The following is a 20,000-nucleotide window of genomic DNA, read 5'->3' on the forward strand; positions in this document are numbered from 1 at the left end:
CTGCAGGTATATTCCTTGTCTTTAAACTGCCCTAGATCATGGTGATATGAGTATGGTAAATATCAGTGACAAGACACAACAAAGGCAAGTGTAAAAGAGGTGGATTTTGTTTTAAGTAACAACATATTTTCTTTACTATCCTGCACGTGAATCATGGTCCACAGGCTACAGGACAATTACAGAGTGTACAGAACATTGCACTCAACGAAAAGTGGTGGCCAAGGTGGCAGATGAGTGGTCTGCAGTCCCGATAAATCCAGGACTGAATCCCAGCCGGGGCAAGGAACAATTCAAGGATTTGAATTTGTTAAAGCAGACTTTACTGACCCATCATAAGACACCGAAATGTAAAAACACCCCTACTGATACCAATACATCAGTCCCGAATGAGACAGTCCTAACATGTATTTCATGGACATACAGTGTTAGGGCCACAGTGGTGACATGTGGAGGTGATGTACATAGGAGGACTTCTGAGCCTCACAGACCATGCTGTTAAGTCTATGCCTCGTGTCAGATACATTAAAAAAAAAAAAAAAAAAAAAAAAAAAAAAAAATGCACCCTTGCACGGTACATCACTCTCACAGTAACTCACTTTTATTATTTTCTTTGCTTAGTTGTATGATGATCCATGATTACCTACCTAGGAGAGTAAGGCAGACTGCAGGCAGCTGGTGATACTCTCAGCATAAGATGCAGCTGATTCATTTTCAAGGCAAGTAGCGAATCCACCATTTGATATAGTCTCTCCTGGAAACAAAATATCATCTTTATTCTGACCTCTTTTTTCCCACTTGAGGATCAAGTGAGGAAGAATCTAATAAATCAATGCATATAAGGATAAACGAAGTAGCAGCTGCAGTTCCGTAATCATTCACAATGCTCACATGCTGGATTGCAGACTGAAATTGACCTTTTCATCATCCACTGCCAGCTACACGAAAATATAAGAAAATATAAAGAAATCTCCCTCAGTTACATACAACTGTAGGAACTCTAGCAAGTGATAAAAAGTCCATTAGAAATCCATGATATGGCAGGGAAGGATGGTTCACAAAGACTATAGTGCATTTGTGCTAACCTGGCAATAACTCCTAAACCCTTTTCAGCTCAGAGGATGGCTCAGTGTATTCAAACTGCAGAATGTGTTTATCCAGAGATCAATGAAACTTATTACGTCATGACTATGGCTCATCAAATGTCATGCTACACCGACTTAGTTTTCAAGATGTGAATGGTCAACTTTTGTCAGGTGATAACAAACTGGTTGCAGGGGATGCACATTCTATACAAAACAAAATGAACATAGTATAAATGATCATAATACAGTATAAACAGTGTAGGAATTCCAGCATGTGGCAAAACATCTATAAAAAAAAATTCACGATGCAAGCGTGGGAGATGCCCTGGGATGACGAGGGCAGGGCACATTCTTGTAAGCAGTATAGTACAGTATAAATATAATTCAGTGATGTAGCTACAAAATATTAACAGATTTATGTACACTACATGACATACCAGAGTAGGAACTCTAGCATGTGGCGAAACGTCCATCAAAAATCCACGATGAGGCAGAGAGGGGTGATCTGATATGACGAGGGGGGGAACACCTGCAACAGCACCATCACTTTCATTGCTGCCACCACCTCCACACACTCGTATAAGTTGGACAAGGGTAACAAGGGCACTGTGAAGGCTTGCTAGGGACCCACACACTACCACAACCTACAAAAAGAGACAGAAGATAGTGAACTTCATTTTCAAACACATTTTAATAAGGTGAATTTCAAAGTTCTCCCTCTTTCATGTAGTCTCTTTCCCTGTTGTCTAGATCTTACCTCACTGCTGTTAACCCACACACTATCACAACCTGTGAAGGGATGAATGACATTATACCAATGATGATGTGAAGGGATGGGGCAGAGATGTGTTTGAGAAAGGGATGTGGGAGATGCAGGGAGGGAGCAGCCCCATGGTGGAAGAAAGGGTGACATAGGTGATTCATTAATGGTCATCCCTTCTTAGATTAATGCATCTGGCTACAGATAGATAGACAGACAGATCTTACGGGCAAACCACATCCACTGAATTCTGTTCTTACATCAGCACATTCAGAGCAGAAAAAAATTAGTGGTTATCTTTGATCTTGGTCATTATTATACCTGTACTGATAAACTGACAGTAGGTACTGTTGCCATATCTGTCTCAAAAGACTTTGGGGGTCAACCAGTACCCCAAGAGCAGCCTTAGTTCAGAAAATTCTTCATGAAAACAATTGTGCCAACATGTCGACTGTGACTGGTAAATGTATATGAGAAATGTGAACAGCAGGGGTGCCATCCATCTACTCGTTTGATGTGGTGCTGCCTTCAGGTAACTCTACACTGTGTGAAAGCCAAATGATTTCCTGTAATCCAGGAAATCATCTACAACACTGGGTGATAACCATACAACCAACTCACACCTTGTGGCCTATAACAGCACTCTAACTGCAAGGGACTCATTAGGGAATATATCCAAAGGTTGGTTGGGGTTTCCTGTTCATATAATGCCACTCAGGAGTAAGTGAGGCTGGTCACCCCCACCTTAATTGTCAGAAGTTAGTAACATACCTCTGCACCCCTATGCTCCTGATGGAAAAAAAAAAAAAAAAACTTGTACTCACCCTGTCAGCCTGTATGGTGAGAGTGTAGTGGTGATGGTGTGTGGTAAGGGAAGGGTCCACAATACAGATGAAGGTGTGCTGTGGTAAGGGGGGGTCCTGGGCCCCTACCACAGACCCCAGCTTCACCCCACATCCAGCCTCCTCCAGCCAGCCCTTGTGGATGTCCCACACATCAACAATTCTGTGGGAAAATAAATGGGTGGTAGCATGAGGAGGAGCTAGGATTCTGGGCGCTAGAATGATGAGCAAAATGAGTGTGTGGCCCATTTTAGGGGGCATGGTGTTGGTTAATACTTCTTATTTTGTCTTTTTTTGTTCTATGGGAAAATAAATGGGCAGCAGCAAGAGGTGGAGTCAGGATTCCAGGGGCTAGAATGTTGAGTGAATGAGTGTGTGGTCCATTTCAGAGGGCATGGTGTCAACTAGTTCTCCCTCTGTTGTGTGTTTTTATTTCTAAGCTACTTTTACCTAATATTTCTCTGTCACTCTCTCCCAAACACTTCTTTTCTTTTTCCTTCTATCTCTCTTTCTGTGTCAATGTTACTACTACTAACTTACAGGTCAATAAGGGGTGCCACCTCAGTCATATGCATGTACATATTAACTTGCTTGCTGGCAGTGTAGTGTGCGTGTTGGTTCCCTCTCTCCCTCCCTCTCTCTCTGAAGTGATGGTACAGAGCTACTAACGTCTGTACAGGCACTGGTTGAGGGATAAATAAAGGAGGGTGCAACCTTAATTACATGCACATACACTCTGCAACAAATGTACTGTCACCAGTCTTGCCTCTCCCTGGATGGGCTTCAAAAATCAGTCTCATGATTCTACAGCTTATCTGGCCATAGATCAAGGTCATCAATATCATTTGCTTCAGATTCAAGAGACTAATTTTCAAAGACCACAGACAGAAATGCCAGGGCGATGACAAGACTTTCTCTGGCAATAGTACATGAAAATTGTCCATACTTGTGCACTGGCGTCGGTCCCTGTACAATAGCCAGTGTAGCATGGGTAGGAGGGATCCAGGGTGGCCCGGTGAGCTCAGTGATGCGTCGGGGTTGTGGCCAGAGTTGGTGTAGTGTGTTGTGTGTCACTAGCGGTCTTGGTGGAGCTGTGAGCTGTGCCGAGGCTAGTCTCTCACAAACCTGAAAGGCATTTTGCTCATCATTACCTTCATTACCTATGCCATAATCCTTTTTCATTAACATCATCATGGTCATGATGATCATCATCATCATTACTGTCATAAATCATCAAACACCTACACCCTACATTTTGTCTTCAGCATACAGTTATGACAATGATGATAATATTACAAATTATATACATAAAAAAATGCATAGTACATGAATAAAGGAGTGTATCTACACACACACACACACACACACAAAAAAAAAAAAAAAAAAAAAAAGCAATGTAAGTGTAAATTAATTGTAAGGTTAAAAACAAATGTTCAGATTCGTATTCACACAGAAACTATCAATGTGCAATGAATATGTATCAGAACAAACTAAAAACAATTAAATGATCATACCTTCACACATTAAGGAGAATACCTACCAGTGCTTAATAATGCAAGGATTTTAATAGTTTTACCCATAATTACTTTTAAAGCTACCCCTACACCATCAGAAGGATTTGCCAAGAAAAATCAGCTTTTGCCCTAAAAAAAAGACGTGCTCTGCAAGTTCTGGGTGGGTTGCAATCCCCCCAAAGCCCCTGCCTCATACACCTATGCAATGTGTGTACAGTATTTTGATACAAATAAGCAGAAACAGGATCCCTTACTTGTTCCATTCACAGACTAATCATGAATGACTTTCAAGTCAAAAAAGGGGTGCCAAACCTGGGTATAAGCAAAGCAGGAAAAGAAAAAGGAAGGAAGAAAAAATTAGTGAAATTTAAAAAAAGGAAAACAAGGAAACAATGCTGGAAAACACAGCTTATGGTGTGATTCGAAAAAAAAAAAAAGCTAGACAAAAAAAGCATATCAGTACCTGTTCCATTCTTGGACTGAGCTCCAATGATGACGATGACTGCAGTGGTGAACGAGGTTGTGCATTTACAGCCGGCCTCTCTCCCCCTAAAGCTGCCTCCCCATTGGTAACCTCACCCACCCCTGTCATCACACTGTCCGCACCAACGCTCGTTAGTGACTCAAGCGATCCTGACACCCCTCGCGACAGTCCTAGGTCTAAGGAAGAAAAAGGTATCCGTCTTCAAGGGTTTACGAATTTACATGGATCCTGCTTTCTCAATCCATTCAATCCAGTGATAAACAGGTTGGTACATAAACTGTGCTCCAACAGAAATTCACTTTGCAGTATACTATGTGCAATGGGGAATGGCTCAGCCTCCTGGTGTGGGGATGGGTGTGGTAGTGGGTGTGTTGAAATTATGCAGACAATGAGAATATAAATTTATGATGTGGCATATACTGTACAGTGATAATGCTGAATGAATCATCCTAGCAACACATTAGAAACTGCCTGGCCAAAAGGACGAGTTGCATTATATATACAATATGAACCACCCAGGAAGGAGTGACACAGTATATGAAAAAAGGATGTGTGAGTTGGAGAAAGGCAGAAGACAGTGACCATCACAAGCACCACAATTACCACGCTGTCTCACCTCTGGTTGAGTTAGAGCGTCGTCGTGCCAACAACGGCGACACACTACCATTGCCAACACCATTCACTTGTTGCTTTCCACTGCTCACAAATTCTTCCATTACTTTTCTTAATTCTGGCTTGTGTCTGGCCATTTCTAGTCCTGTCTGACCTTTGTGTCTCCTGGGGAAAGAAAAATCATCATCATCATCATCAACAGTACCATCATCATCATCATTAAAAATTCTGGCATTTGCTTGGCCGTATCTAGCACTGTCTGCCCCTTCTTTTGTCTAAAAGAACAAGATTACAGCCAAAAAAAATAAAACACGAAAAAAGGAAGAAAAAGGGGAGAAAATGGCAACAGTCAATAAACAATCCTAGGCCCTGAGGATCTTAGTTCTGGCTCATCTGGACATGACTGCGGGCTGAAGTTGCCTTTATCCTGCAGTTCACCATCCTCCTTTTGGGGTAACAGTGTGGGAAGACAGGTGGGGGACATTTGTGTAACCCTGCAGTGGAGCCGCCTAGTTACATCAGTGCCACCAGATGAAGGGATTCCTCCCCAACACCTTAAGGAGGAATGAAATGACGAGCCCCATGGAATAACTCTGAATGTGCCAAACTCAATAAACCAAGAAAATGAAAGGTAGAAAATAATTTCTGTTACACAACACCTTACGAGTTTCTCCACAAAGAAGCATCATAAAAATAGTACAGTATAAGGAACTCTGTGGAGGAACTCTGAAGACACCAAGTATCCCAAAATACATATTCTATCCTCCATTTTCTCAGTATCAATCCTGGTGCACTGGAGTTAATCCATGGACCTTTGAACATGATATAGTGTTAAACAATGTGAAGTACATATAGTCATCTCCATGCTGAGACTTCTACTACTAGAAAAGAGGAACTAAGAAAAGAGAAAATAGATGTAGTGCTGCCTCTGGGTGACTCTTAACTTGGTGTGAAGTCAAATGTTTTCTGTAAACTAAGAAACTATTTAACATGTTGAATGGTAACTTTAATAAAATTATGTCTGGTGGTTTAGTGGGTTATAGCACTCCATCTGGATTGAGCCCATATGAGGTTATATCAAAGGGATGGTTGGGGTTCAATATTCACATCCTGTCAATCAGTGATGAGTGAGTTGGTCACCCTCAACTTTAACATCTGGACTGAATAGCCTAGCCCCAGCCCCTACACTCCTGATGGCACAAAGCAGGGCAGGATGATGGAAGAATAGATGCAATATACCATAGTTAAAAGAACACATACACATCCATTACAGTACTGTATGTGAGGGCTGGCATCATGTACCAGCAATATCCTCACTATGGCCTCTTCCTCACTACTAATAAAAAGTCATTTGTAAAATATTAAGAGAACTTTTAAAAGAACAAATACAAACCCCTTATAGCATTGTATGTGAGGGTTGGCATCGTGTTCCAGTAATATCCTCACTATAGCCTCATCCCCACGGGCCACCGCGTCATGTAGTGGCGTTGCTCCATCATTGTTACCTGCATTGACGTCGGCACCACGGGCTGTTGACAAATACTTCCTTAATATGTGTGTGTGTGTGTGTGTGTGTGTGTGTGTGTGTGTGTGTGTGTGTGTGTGTGTGTGTGTGTGTGTGTGTGTGTGTGTGTGTGTGTGTGTGTGTGTGTGTGTATAGGAGTTTTTTCTCCTATAAATCCAATAATGTATTTTTCAAAAAATTCCTGTAATTAACACAATTCCTACAATTCTGATGAGCTCAGGGTCATTACAACATCAACAAAAGTCACAACATGTGCTTTATCTTACCAATAAGGCAGGTAACAGTATCAGTGTCGGCAAATGATGCAGCCCAGTGTAGTGGCGTGTTGCGACTCAGAGGGTTGTCATGTGAGTTGATGCTCAATCCAGCAGCCACCAGCTGACACACTCGACCCACACTGGTGAGCAAACACTCTTATTAATATGATATACTCTTTTCCCAATGATAAGCAATTTATCTCTTATCTATAGCCCGTAGAGAGTAAGAGGTGGGAATGCTGAGGGTAGAGCTGCAACAGACAAACTCAAAAAGACCTGGGATAAAGTCATGGAGTGTGGCTTCAGGGATAAGGGGCTGAACAAGGAGGCTGTTAGATAATGGCAATGTGGAGAGCTGCCATTAGGTGACCAGGGCTCATGCATGCAAACATGGTGATGCCTTTATAAACAACACAAAATGAAATGAAGGACACCTTAAATCCAAGAAAGGGTGACCACAAATGAACTGTCTCCATGTTACCCTGTCCTCTACCATCAGTCAGCCCTCTCTCCAACTCACACTTCACTCTCTTATACAGTATCTCCACATATCCTGAATTAAAAGCACCAAATGCAGAAAAATAGTTGACAAGGATAAACCTGCTTTGAGACGTAGAGCAAACTGGCAGAGGTACTGGGCAAGACTGAGGAAAGTGGATGTAATTATTCATATATTCTAAGCACATGTGTTAGAGTCTTTTGCCTGCATATCATTATGTTATGTGGGAGGGTGGTGGTGGTGGTTGAGACAGACAGACAGACAGATTAACACACAGACAGAGACAAACAGTTAGATACATAGACAGATATAGATAGATAGATGAACTGATAAATACCTAGACAGACAGACAATACTTAAACAGATTTCCAATGTTGCAGGGATGACTCAGTCAGCTATATCAGTGTCTATCTTGAATCACTTATTCATTCCTGACTCCCACTGACACAGCACCAGCAGACTGATCCAGCCCCACAACACAGAAGACAACACCAAGTGAGTCTCTAGTGGAGTGCTGTTTATGAACCACCCAGTTTTCATTGTTGTTGCTGCTTATCCCTAGCCTATGTGGCGGAGCAGACTTATCAACCACACGTAAGCAACTCGCTCTGTGAGCCCATCCTATAGGTACAATAAAGCACATACACAATACTGGGATCCAGCAGCCCCTTGTGGTTGACAGCGTCTCACCAGGGTCAGCCCACAGATTTCTGTTCTGTATGCCATTTTTGTAACAGATGCTAAGTTTGAAAGTTTGATTTTCCCAGGATAATCATTCTTCCATTCTCTCTCTCTCTCTCTCTTACTCAGACTGTGCTGTAGCTCGAAGTAGTTCCTCTGTGAATATTGCTGTTATGGAATGTGAAGGAGCCAGCTGCAAAGGTGTGTTGCCTTGACTATCATGTATTCCTGGGTCAGCTCCAGCAGCCAAAAGAGCACGAATTATATCACCGCGACCCAACTGAAAAGATAATAATTTAATTTCAATGGGTCACCCTCATTACATAATCGGGTTATGTTTGTGGAAAACTGAGCAGATAACAATCAACCATATATCGAAGATGGGGATTGTAGCAACTGTATAAATGAAACTGACAATCATCTATCAATCTATCTATTGCCAGACGCCTCAATCCCGTTCAGGGTGACCACAAACAAATCGCCTCCACATTGCCCTGTCCCCCACCATTTCACTGCCCTGCTCCCAACTCACACCCCCCTCTCTCATATACCTCTCCACCCCATCCCTCCATCTCATCCTCGGCTTCCCCCTCCCTCTTCCCCCCTCCACCTCACTCATATACACAAAAATTGTGTTTCACAGGGGATTGCAGTGATTATATCAGTGAAGATGGCAACTGCATTTTGAAAATAAAAAAAGTTGCTAAAATTATAAGACTGTATAAGCAAACAATCACACAGCAAAGATGGCTGGTATTTTGTTGGGTACAATACATATATTATATACATACAGGACCAAGGTTCTATGTCCAGTTTATAACACTTCTTCATGACCAACATCATCCTGTAATGTTAATTTATGGATACAACTTAGCAAATTATGATGGAGTGATGGTAATTTTAGGTCATGTTAGACTTAAGCTTCCCCAGATTAACTTCCCACCAAACTTCAGCCCACAGCTGCTCAAGTCAAGTTGTTACAGATTTTTTTTTTTTCTATACCTAATTTGTTTTTCCATCATCTGTTCATCTTGTTGAAAAAAAAAAAGGCCAGAGTAAAACAAAAGATATTAAGATATTAAGAGTATACTCAACCAGTTCAGTGACTACCTTAGTTGCCATATGAAGGAAGGTGCCATCTGCTGTTGCCTGGGAGTTAATGAGCTGCTTCCTCTCCTCTGTTCCACCGCCATAACTCGCTGTTAATAAATTTACACCATTAATACTGAATCCAGTTATAGGCAAGCAGGAGGTACACTAGCTCCAAAGAGTACAGTATATATGTCCTTGCCTTGTTCAGCTGTGATTTATGCTAACCACCCTTTCCATATCACCCAGTCTCTTCTCTTCTGCCCTTCACATTGGACACTGTTGGGTTTACACAGGAAGACTGCAGTTATAAGCCCCAAATCACCGCCTTCAACATACAAATATACCCATGTGGTGATGTGGTGGTCACAGGATGCTGACATCCATCATGGCCTTAACACATGGACACACACACAACACTCTGAGCATCCTTCCCCTGCCACTTTCACCCATGCTGGCCACATACTGTTGTGACCTTGATCCATGAGTGTGTCACAATCCTGTGTAATCTTACCCTGTATTACATCATTCATGATGCCCCACGCAATATGAAAGCCCTCAGCATGGGAGCAAGGGCAAATGGGGGCCACATACTATTGAAGAAAAGCAGGACATTCTCAAGCGCACTGATGCTTGGGAATGAGTGGGGGACATTGCAAAATTTTACAAGATTAATGAATCAAATGTAAGGGCTGTGTGATTATACCTGACTAAGGCAGAGCAAGCCAGCAGGCTGGGCAGGCTGCCTGACTGACTGATATGTTATTGTTGTACAAGCACAGCATTACAGTCATTGCCATGTGTGGGTATGGCGTTAGCACACACTCACACCCACACAAAATAACCTAGTAGTTCCGCTCACTGTTTATATGAATGTCCCTCAATTCCCAACCTATCCCCCAAAAGGATGGTGGAATGCAGGAGATGGGCAACTTCAGCCTGCAGTCCACTGGATTCACATTCAGAAAAACCAGAGGCTGCTACTACTCTCACTACTAATACTAGGTACTGCTACAATTACTATAACTACCATACTATACTACTACTACTGTACCACTACTGTACTACTATTACTACTACTGTACTATTACTACCATACTCCTCCTGCAAACACTCTTCCTCCTCTTCTTTCTCTCTCACCAATATCTATACAGTAAATATCATCTGCTTACTTGTCTCACAGGCATCCAGAAGCTTGCGGAAGATATCAGTGCGTCCTGCCTTAAGAGCTTCCTTGAGACTGTCCACAGCATTGACCAGGCTGGGTGGAACCTTATCCTCACCCATTTTGGCTGGTCATAACCTGCTGGATAAACAGCTGACCATCAGACTTATAAGCATAACAATAAGAGGATTTCAATATGGCAATGATGAAAAATCCTAATTAATTTTTCATGTTTACTCTAACCTGACAATGATTCCTAATTCCTTTCAGCGCCACTGATGGTCAAGTGTTGACAAATGGACCCAGGTTCAATTCCTGGCTGGGGCATGGAACAACTTAAGGATCTGAATTTCAATAAAGTAGACTTCATTCATCTACCATAAAACCTATCAACATGTTGAAAAAACAGCCCCACTAATACTAATACACCAGTCCTGTACGATTCTGCCCTAGCATGTACTCACTATGGATGACGAGTGTTTGCACTGAAGTGGCAACATGTGGAGTAGTATAGTATGTACGAGGAATGCTTACGCCCCAAATATCTGAAGTTGTTAGTCTATGTTCTAGCCTCTCAATAGAGGCTCTGACCAACCCTCCTCTAAATAGTAGCCACCAAACAATGATGACAATCAAAAGATTTCTTAAAGTCATGTGTCATCCAAGGTATTAACCTAACTTAATCTTATCGAACCATACCTAACTTGATCTCGTCTAACTTCACCTAACCTAACCTAACTTGATCTTACTTGTATCTAATCTAATCTAACTTATCTAACCTAACCTAATTTAATCCTCTCTCCATCTTTAATGTTGGGTTGTAATAATAGATTAACACAAAAATGATACAAGTCATGAGGACGTGTTATGGAAATGATGTGAAGCTGTAGCACTGTCTTTCCTCCCAGTGAGCTGCGTGAAATAAGCTGTAAAAGTTTGAAAATTCAGGCCAAGAGACAAAACCAAAGTCACCAAGAAGACTCACTCCCACTTCAGAGCCAACACTCATCAAATTTCATACACCTGTGTCTCAGTTGCCTATTTAAGCAAAAGGAATGGTTCAGTTCTACTCCCAACTGCTTGCTAGAAATATTTGCTGCTTGTTTAATGGGCCTTCCAACCAATGCACACAAATGAAAAATAATGTTAAATAACTTTCCCTTATTAATACTATCAAATTCAACAGTCAAAAACTTTAGTGTAATTAGTGAGGTGGGAGGGTCACAGATAACACCAAAACATCACCCCACACTAAACCACCACCACAGCACCGCAATCTGTTTGATGTGGCCTACCTACCACAAAAATACGTCTAAAAAATAACTTACTTTCACTAATACTGACCTAATATATCTGTAACTTATTGATTCTGGTATAACTGGTGTAGTGGGAGGGTCAGTGATAACACTAACACCACAATGTCCCTTTAACACCATCACCACAACACTGGACTCTGACGCGGCTTACCTACCACATAAATTGAGGCTGGAAAATAACTTTCTCTCATTAATACCTCCTTGATATATCTGTATCTGATTGATTCTGGTGTAAATGGTATGGCAGAAGGGTCACACATAACACCATATCATTATCATACCTCTTACCACCACCCTAATCCGTTTGACGTGGCCTCCCTACCACATAAATAAAGAGTAAAAAATAGCTTCCTCTTATTAATACCGCCCTGAATCACCTGTACCTTAATGATTCTGGTGTAACTGGTATTGTGAGAGGGTCATGGGCAGCACCACAGCACCACAACACCACAAAAACACCTCTTTAATCCTGTCCCTTTAAATTTTGTTTATGTTGTGATGGCCAGCTGGATCCCACGTCACCTCCGAAGCTGCGGATTCGGCGTTTGTTCCCTGCTCTCGGCTCCTCCCCTCTCGTTCTTCTTTACCTGTCTTATCTGTTCATTATAATCTTATCCCCTCGTCTAAACTCACAATTATATTTCTATACAACTTTTCCCAGGTAAACTGCCATTTTTTGTTTTGACTCCGTCCCTCACCGTCCCCTCCAATCTTTTGTTTATTTACTACCCCTTAACTCGTGCCATTCAATGAAATTTTCTTTTACCATGTGACTTGACCTCTTCGTCCCGTTGCTTAATTTCATTTGTATGGGTTTGATTTCATTCATTAATACTTACTACACGCGTTTTAACCGAAACGTATTGGTATTTCATTTATTTGGGTTCAGAATTCATCCATTAATACGTACATTAATACTACATAGGTGCTGGAGAGGGATGCTTTCACGTGGTTTCGTAGATACTTCCCTCTCCCCCGGAAGGAGGAACGTGGGCTGCATGAGAATGGAAACAACCTACAGTCCATCGGGTACACGTCCAGGTGTGCATCGAGATGCAACTGCCACTGTTGTCACTTCTGCTACTACTACTGCCACTACAGCTACTACTACTATTAAGGTTTATTATTATTATTATTATTATTATTATTATTATTATTATTACTACTACTACTACTACTACTACTACTACTACTACTACTACTTCTACTAATACTACTACTACTGCTACCACTACTACTAATACTACAAATATTGCTACCACTACTGCTACTATTACTAACACTACTACTGCTGCTGCTGCTTCTGCTTGTTAGGGTGTTAGATTCGTAGGATAAGTGTGTCAGGATGTGCTAAGAGTGTGTTAGGGTGATTTGAGTCAAAGTGCTGAAGTATGTGTTAGAATGACTCGTTAGGAAGATAATATATGAATATATGAATTGATTAAATGAGCACTACGGTGTTAGATTAGAATGTGTAGGAGTAAGTTAGGGCGTTATGCTGTGTTAATGTTAGAATAAGGATATGTCAGCATGTTAGAATATGGATGTGTTAGTGTGTTAGAAGAGAGGTGCTGGTGTGTTGGAATGAGGGTGTTTTAGTGTGATAGAATTAGGGTGTGTTAGTGTGTTAGAATAGAGGCGTTAATGTGTTAGAATAAGGGTGTGTTAGTGTGTTAGAAAAGAGTGTGTTAGTGTGTCAGAATAAGCATTGTTAGGACGTCAGTAGTTCAGTATGTTAGTGTGTTAGGATATTAGATAAGGGTACATTGGATTAATTCGAGCGTGTTGGGGTGTTAGAAGAATGGTGTTAGAGTTATAGGGTGTGGGTAAGGAGTAGGATGTGTTAGAATGTGTTAGGGCGTCAGGATTAGAAGGAGTTAGGATGTTAGAATAAGAAAGTGATGGTTGTTAGAGCTAGAGTGTGTTAGTATTAAGGCATGTTAGAGTGTGTTTGAGGCAAGGATGGTGAGTGAGGCAGGAATGGTAAGTGAGGCAGGGTGAGGAAGGGATGGTGGGTGAGGCAGGGTGAGGTAGGAATGGTAAGTGAGGCAGGATGAGGTAGGGATGATGGGTGAGGCAGGGTGAGGCGGGAATGATGGGTGAAGCAGGGTGAGGCAGTAATGGTAAGTGAGGTAGGGTGAGGAAGAGATGGTGGGTGCTGCAGGGTGAGGCAGGAATGATAGGTTAGACAGTGTGAGACAGGAATGGTAAGTGAGGCAGGGAGAGGAAAGGATGGTGGGTTAGGCAGGTATGGTAAGTGAGGCAGGGTGAAGAGGGGATGGTGGGTGAATCAAGATGAGGAGGTGAGGTAGGAATGGTGGGTGCGGCAGGATGAGGTAGGATAAGGCAAGGACGTAGTGATTGGAGGTCGAGGCAGGGACATAGGGAAAGGCAGCAAAGTGTTTAGAGTCAGGGTGAGGCAGGGGTGAGGCAGGGTGAGGCAGGCAGGCAGGCCATACACACCTGGAGGGCTGCCTACCCGTTATTCGACCAACAAATAAAAATCTCCTTATTTCACCTTGTTTTTCCTACCCTGCCTCACCTCTGCCTCACCCTGCCTTACCCCTGCCTAGAAATGCCTACCCTGCCTCGTAGCTATGCAGAAAAACGCCAATAATGTGCCAAAAATGAATTAAAACCGAGAAAAATGCATTCAGGTCTCTAAAGAACTCAACTGCGCATGCGTAGATTCGAGTTACCTGTGGAGTCTGCAGGTATTGTCACTGTCAAGATTTTTAGCCTATTTTCGGCGTTATTTTTCGTGGTTTTTGTTAGGATGATTTGATTTTGTGGTTTTTCTTTGCATTTTGCAATGGGATTTTATCACAGTGTTTTTTTTATGGAAGTGCGCATGCGTGGAAGCGAGTCACCTGTGGATCATGGAACAGGTTAATTAACAAAGATTAGATGATGGTTTTTGCTATATTTTGGCACTTGTCGAAGGCATCAATTCGTTATAAGGCCACTTTGTTATAATATAGTGTAGGATTTTCCCATACGGGTTTCCACAGAGGTGTGAAAATAGGGAAATGAGAGCCTAAGGAAGTTTTGTTTTTAGAAGATTTTGGCACCTGGATGTGGGATGCCGCACCTCTCAGCCCAAGATTGTGCCAGTATCCGCTGAGTTCGTGCGGGGGGAGGACGTGCGCGCGAGGGGATCCTGGAATATTAAGTGTTTCTTCTTTTTGCCCACTTTTTCATTTTTGCGAGTGATTCATGAGTGGTGAGGGTGAGGCACGGTGAGGAGGGAGACAGCTGCCTGAGTCTACCTACCCACCCAGGTAAGCACAGGTGTTAGGCAGAGAGAGGTTTAGGCTAGGTAGGTCTCTCTCTCTCCCTCCCTCCCTCCCTCTCTCTCTCTCTGTCTCTCGCTGTCTCTTTCATCAGGTGTTAGTCAAATATTTAGATAGGTCGCTTTATTTCTGTCTGTCTTTATATCTGTCTATCTGTCTTTTACACACACACACACACACACACACACACACACACACACACACAAATTTTTCCTCTTCTCCAATTCTCCAGTCTTCCTCTCTCTCTCTCTCTCTCTCTCTCTCTCTCTCTCTCTCTCTCTCTCTCTCTCTCTCTCTAACAGGTTACTCAACCCCCCCCCCCTGTTTGGGAGCTGAAATTGCGTACTTACTGTGTGTAGGTGTGTGTGGGCGAGTGTGTGTGTGTGTGTGTGTGTGTGTGTGTGTGTGTGTGTGTGTGTGTGTGTGTGTGTGTGTGTGTGTGTGTGTGCGTGTGTGTTTGTGTAGATCCAAGTTTTTGTGTGTATATATGTATGTATGTATCATGTACGTCCGTGGGTATGTGTGTACACCAAGATGTTTATGTGTACATGAATATATATGTAGACCTAATGATGTTTATGTGTGTGTACGGTATGTATGTAGACCAGAGTATGTGTGTAGACCTTAATGTTTGTGTGCATGTGTATGTACGTGTGTATTTCCAGGTATGTTTGTGTATGTATGCAGATCTTATAAATGTGTGTATGTGTGGTGTGTATGCGTGTGTGAGTGTGCGGATGACTGTATGCTTGTATGTGTGCCTGGGAGGAAATGTGTGTGTGTGTGTGTGTGTGTGTGTGTGTGTGTGTGTGTGTGTGTGTGTGTGTGTGTGTGTGTGTGTTTCCGTTTCCTTAATTGGACAAACACCTGGCTTCGTACCATCGCTTACACACACACACACACACACACACACACACACACACACACACACATATTCGTACAGAACAGATATACATACACGACAACATACATTCTGTCTGTCTGTCTGCCTGTCTGTCTCTCTGTCAGTCTGTCTGTTTGCCTCTCTCTCTCTCTCTCTCTCTCTCTCTCTCTCTCTCTCTCTCTCTCTCTCTCTCTCTCGCAATCGAATTAATGTTGCCTTTTTAAAATTCTGCAGAATCATTATTAGTCATAAATTTGAGGGGAAAAAATCAAGGAAATCTGATAGGTTAAGGGAATGATGATGATGATAATAATAATTATTATTATTATTATTATTATATGATACTAGTATTACTGTTGCTGCTGCTACCTCTACCACTACTATTACTACGACTGCTACTACTACTACTACTACTACTAATAATAATAATAATAATAATAATAATAATAACAATCCATCCAAGAGCACTCCCAGAGCACATACCCCCGCCAAGACACACTGGTAGATAAAGAGACAGATAGATAGACAGGGTGACAGACGAACAAACGAAGACAGAAAGCCAGTCAGACACAAAGATAAACTGATAGATAGACAGGCATACGGACTGACTGATAGATTGATAGAAATATAGGCAGATAGATAGATAGACAGACATATGGACCACTGACAGACAAGCAAAGACATAAAGATAGAAAGACATATAGAAAGATAGATAGATAGATAGATAGATAGGCAGACAGACAGACAGTAATCATCATCATCATCATCATCATCATTATTCTAGACCTATTTAATAATTTTTTATCAATAGAAGAATTTTGAACAGTTGAAAATAGTAGTATAGCGATTTTCAAAAAATAATGATTAATTGTGATATCTTGCTTGAGAGAGAGAGAGAGAGAGAGAGAGAGAGAGAGAGAGAGAGAAGCATGTATAGATATGTCAAAAAGAATCATTTATGGACATATTAAAGAGAATCATCTATGGGCAAAGAATCATTCCAAGCGTCTCTCAGCTTAGAAATATTAGCTGGCAGAGGGAAGTGAATGGCAGTGAATTATTAGGCAGAAGAACATACCAAGCCTCTCTCAGCTTAAACATTATAGTAGCAGAGAAAAGTGACAAGTAGAAGAGGAAACATGTTAGGCAGAGAAACATACCAAACCGTCTCAGCTTAGAAATATTAGCTAACAGAGGATAGCGACAGGGAAAAGAGGTGAAATGCTAGGCAGAGAAATATACCATGCCTCTCTCAGCCTAGGAGTACCTGCTAACGGTGAAAAGTGGCAGGTAGAAGAAGTGAAATATTCGGTGCAGAAACATTCGAACCGCTGAAATGTGGACAATAAAGTTTGGGTGTTCTGTGTATATAAGTAATTCTCTCTCTCTCTCTCTCTCTCTCTCTCTCTCTCTCTCTCTCTCTCTCTCTCTCTCTCTCTCTCTCTCTCTCTATCTATCTATCTATCTATCTATCTATCTATCTCTCTCCAGCAACACGGAAACAGACCCACACATGACACACACAATCACATTGGCACAAAAACGTCATCGCTTCATTGTGTTAAGTCAGTGACCGAGGGAGCGCTGCTTAAGTCTCTCTCTCTCTCTCTCTCTCTCTCTCTCTCTCTCTCTCTCTCTCTCTCTCTCTCTCTCTCTCTCTCTCTCTCTCTCTCTCTCTCTCTCTCTCTCTCTCTCTCTCAGAGCACAATGCATCTGTGTCTCGGAAAATCCAACAAAATAACTAAATGAATTGTTATATTATCGACTTCCGCTATTCGTGTGTGTGTGTGTGTGTGTACGAGAGAGAGAGAGAGAGAGAGAGAGAGAGAGAGAGAGAGAGGGGGGGAGAGGAGATTGATCTAGTGTAGGTAAATATGTTTTCTGTGGTGTGTGTGTGTGTGTGTGTGTGTGTGTGTGTGTGTGTGTGTGTGTGTGTGTGTGTGTTATGATAGTATAGTGTAGTGTGATGTTATATTACGGTACTTTGTGGTGTGGTGTGGTGTGGTGTGGTATATGATGGTGTAGTGAAGTGTGGTGTGGTGTGGTGTGGGATGTGATGGTGTAGTGAAGTGTGGTGTGGTGTGGAGTGATGTGGTGTGGAATGGGATGAAATAGTAAAGTGTGGTGTGGTGTGGTGCGGTATGTGATGCTATAACGTGATGTGGTACGGTGTGGTGTGGTGTAGCATGGTGCGTGTATATATCCCTGTATCTGTTTACTTATCTTGTGACTATTCGCACGATACCGGTACACGTAATGTCGGTAAACAAACAGCAAATGCCAGAAACCATTTTTATTTTCTCTTAATTCTTTTTCTTGGCCAGTGTAATTTTTGAGCTGGATGTATAATTTTTATTTTCCATTTTTTTTGGACCTATCGGGAGGTGTCAGGATTCCAGGGGCTTGCATGGTGAGTGAATGGAAGTGTGGCTCATTTAACTGGACATGTTTTGATTAGTATTTCATGTTATCAATTTTTTTCTTTCTCGAGTCTCCTTGGTTACTAGTCAAATCAACCCCCAATCTAGTTACATTAAGCCATAAGGGAAGGTTAATGGGCTACAGATGTATATAAGAAAAAAATGTGTAATTATAATGAACCCGGTGGAGTGCAGGATGACGTAAGAGGTGTGTGGGTGGAGACGAAGAGTGGAGGGTGGATGGATGGATGGAACAACGGTGGAAGGGACGGAGGGAGGAAGAGATGGAGAGAGGATGGAGGAGGTGGAGGAAAGACGATAATGTGAATGGAAGAGAGTGAGAAGGGTGGATGGAAAGAGAGTGAGAGAGAGAGAGAGAGAGAAACACATACATACATACATAAATACACACACACACACACACACACACACACACACACACACACACACGCCAACCATTTCCTTGGCCTTCACTCCTGCATTACCACATTCCTTCCAGCTTTTCTCATACCTTGCCTTCCAGTTCTGTCCTCTACCTCATCTCTCTCTCTCTCTCTCTCTCTCTCTCTCTCTCTCTCTCTCTCTCTCTCTCTCTCTCTCTCTCTCTCTCGACTTTGATAAATATCTTGCTTTCTCCTTTGATGTGCGTCTTATAATAGATCAAAGAGATAAGGTTAAATGCCTCCTTTCTGTGCGTGGGAAACTGGGTTAAGATGATGATGATGATGGTAGTAGTGATGATATTGATGATAATAATAATGGTAGTAAAGATGATAATGATGATGATGATGATGGTAATGATAGTAATAATGTGATGATCGTAATGGTGATGATGGTGTTTATGACTGTGATGTTAGTGATGATGGTGGTGATGATGGTGATGATCCAGATGATGCCGAAATGTGTTTTATTTTTGCTTTCTTTCGTCTCCTGTATTTTCTTCCTTCTTTCCATCCTTTCTTCCCCTCCTTCCCTAATTCTGTTTATCCTTCCTCCCTCCCTTCCTTCTTTCCTTCCTTCCCCCGCCGTTCCTCATTATCTCTCTATCTCTCCTTCTATAATATCCCTCCTTCCCTCCCTCTTTCCTTTCATCCTTCTTTCCTTCCTTTAATCCTTCCTTTCTGTCCTCCTTCCTTTCCCCTTCCTTCCTCCTTCTGTTCCCCATCTCTTCTATAACATTATCCCTCCCTCTCTTCCTCCCTCCCTTCTTTTTCCTTCCAGGTCCTTCCTTCCTTCCTTCCTTCCTTTTTTTCCTTCCTTCCTTCCTTCCTTTTTTCCTTCCTTCCTTCAGTCCTTCCATCTTTCCTCCCTTCCTTCCTTCTTTTCTTCTTTCCTCCTTCCTTCCTTCCTCCCTTCCTTCTTTTCCTGACCCTCCTTCCCTCCTTCTTTCCTTCCTTCCTGTCACTCTGTTCAAGTCAAGCCCTTTTCCAGAAGAGATGCATCATATCCGATAATCGATTCTCTCTCTCTCTCTCTCTCTCTCTCTCTCTCTCTCTCTCTCTCTCTCTCTCACCACGATGTTGACGAAATGTTGAGAGAGGTCAAGCTTAGTATGAGAGAGAGAGAGAGAGAGAGAGA

The 20,000-nt window shown here is 42.1% G+C and overlaps 3 protein-coding genes across 4 annotated transcripts in view; 2 read left to right on the forward strand and 1 right to left on the reverse strand.

Moving 5' to 3' along the window:
* Positions 1-8,305, forward strand: part of LOC145391250 (HMG box-containing protein 4) — a 186,101-nt gene extending 177,796 nt beyond the window's left edge. The window contains exon 11 of the transcript XR_013895795.1: positions 8,282-8,305. The gene's annotated coding sequence lies outside the window, so the exon portion shown is untranslated. The remainder of the gene's footprint in view (positions 1-8,281) is intronic.
* LOC145391249 (uncharacterized) overlaps positions 1-12,288 on the reverse strand; it is a 19,094-nt gene extending 6,806 nt beyond the window's left edge. Inside the window, exons 1-12 of the mRNA XM_080265920.1 lie at positions 12,204-12,288; positions 10,518-10,648; positions 9,367-9,455; positions 8,382-8,536; positions 7,086-7,216; positions 6,688-6,823; positions 5,299-5,459; positions 4,662-4,858; positions 3,631-3,809; positions 2,667-2,847; positions 1,520-1,726; positions 645-751 (exon numbers count right to left, since the gene is read on the reverse strand). Of these exons, the coding sequence (XP_080122046.1) occupies positions 645-751; positions 1,520-1,726; positions 2,667-2,847; positions 3,631-3,809; positions 4,662-4,858; positions 5,299-5,459; positions 6,688-6,823; positions 7,086-7,216; positions 8,382-8,536; positions 9,367-9,455; positions 10,518-10,632 (1,658 nt within the window). The 5' untranslated portion in view covers positions 10,633-10,648; positions 12,204-12,288. The remainder of the gene's footprint in view (positions 1-644; positions 752-1,519; positions 1,727-2,666; positions 2,848-3,630; positions 3,810-4,661; positions 4,859-5,298; positions 5,460-6,687; positions 6,824-7,085; positions 7,217-8,381; positions 8,537-9,366; positions 9,456-10,517; positions 10,649-12,203) is intronic.
* A 2,710-nt stretch (positions 12,289-14,998) lies between these two features.
* The window catches only part of Hil (peptidase hillarin), a 45,972-nt gene continuing 40,970 nt past the window's right edge, over positions 14,999-20,000 (forward strand). For both annotated transcript variants that reach the window (XM_080265845.1, XM_080265846.1), the window contains exon 1: positions 14,999-15,107. The gene's annotated coding sequence lies outside the window, so the exon portion shown is untranslated. The remainder of the gene's footprint in view (positions 15,108-20,000) is intronic.

This window comes from Coenobita brevimanus, chromosome 17, assembly GCF_032717465.1.
Source record: "Coenobita brevimanus isolate Jiangsu-jjx chromosome 17, ASM3271746v2, whole genome shotgun sequence".
Lineage (NCBI taxonomy): Eukaryota > Metazoa > Arthropoda > Malacostraca > Decapoda > Coenobitidae > Coenobita > Coenobita brevimanus.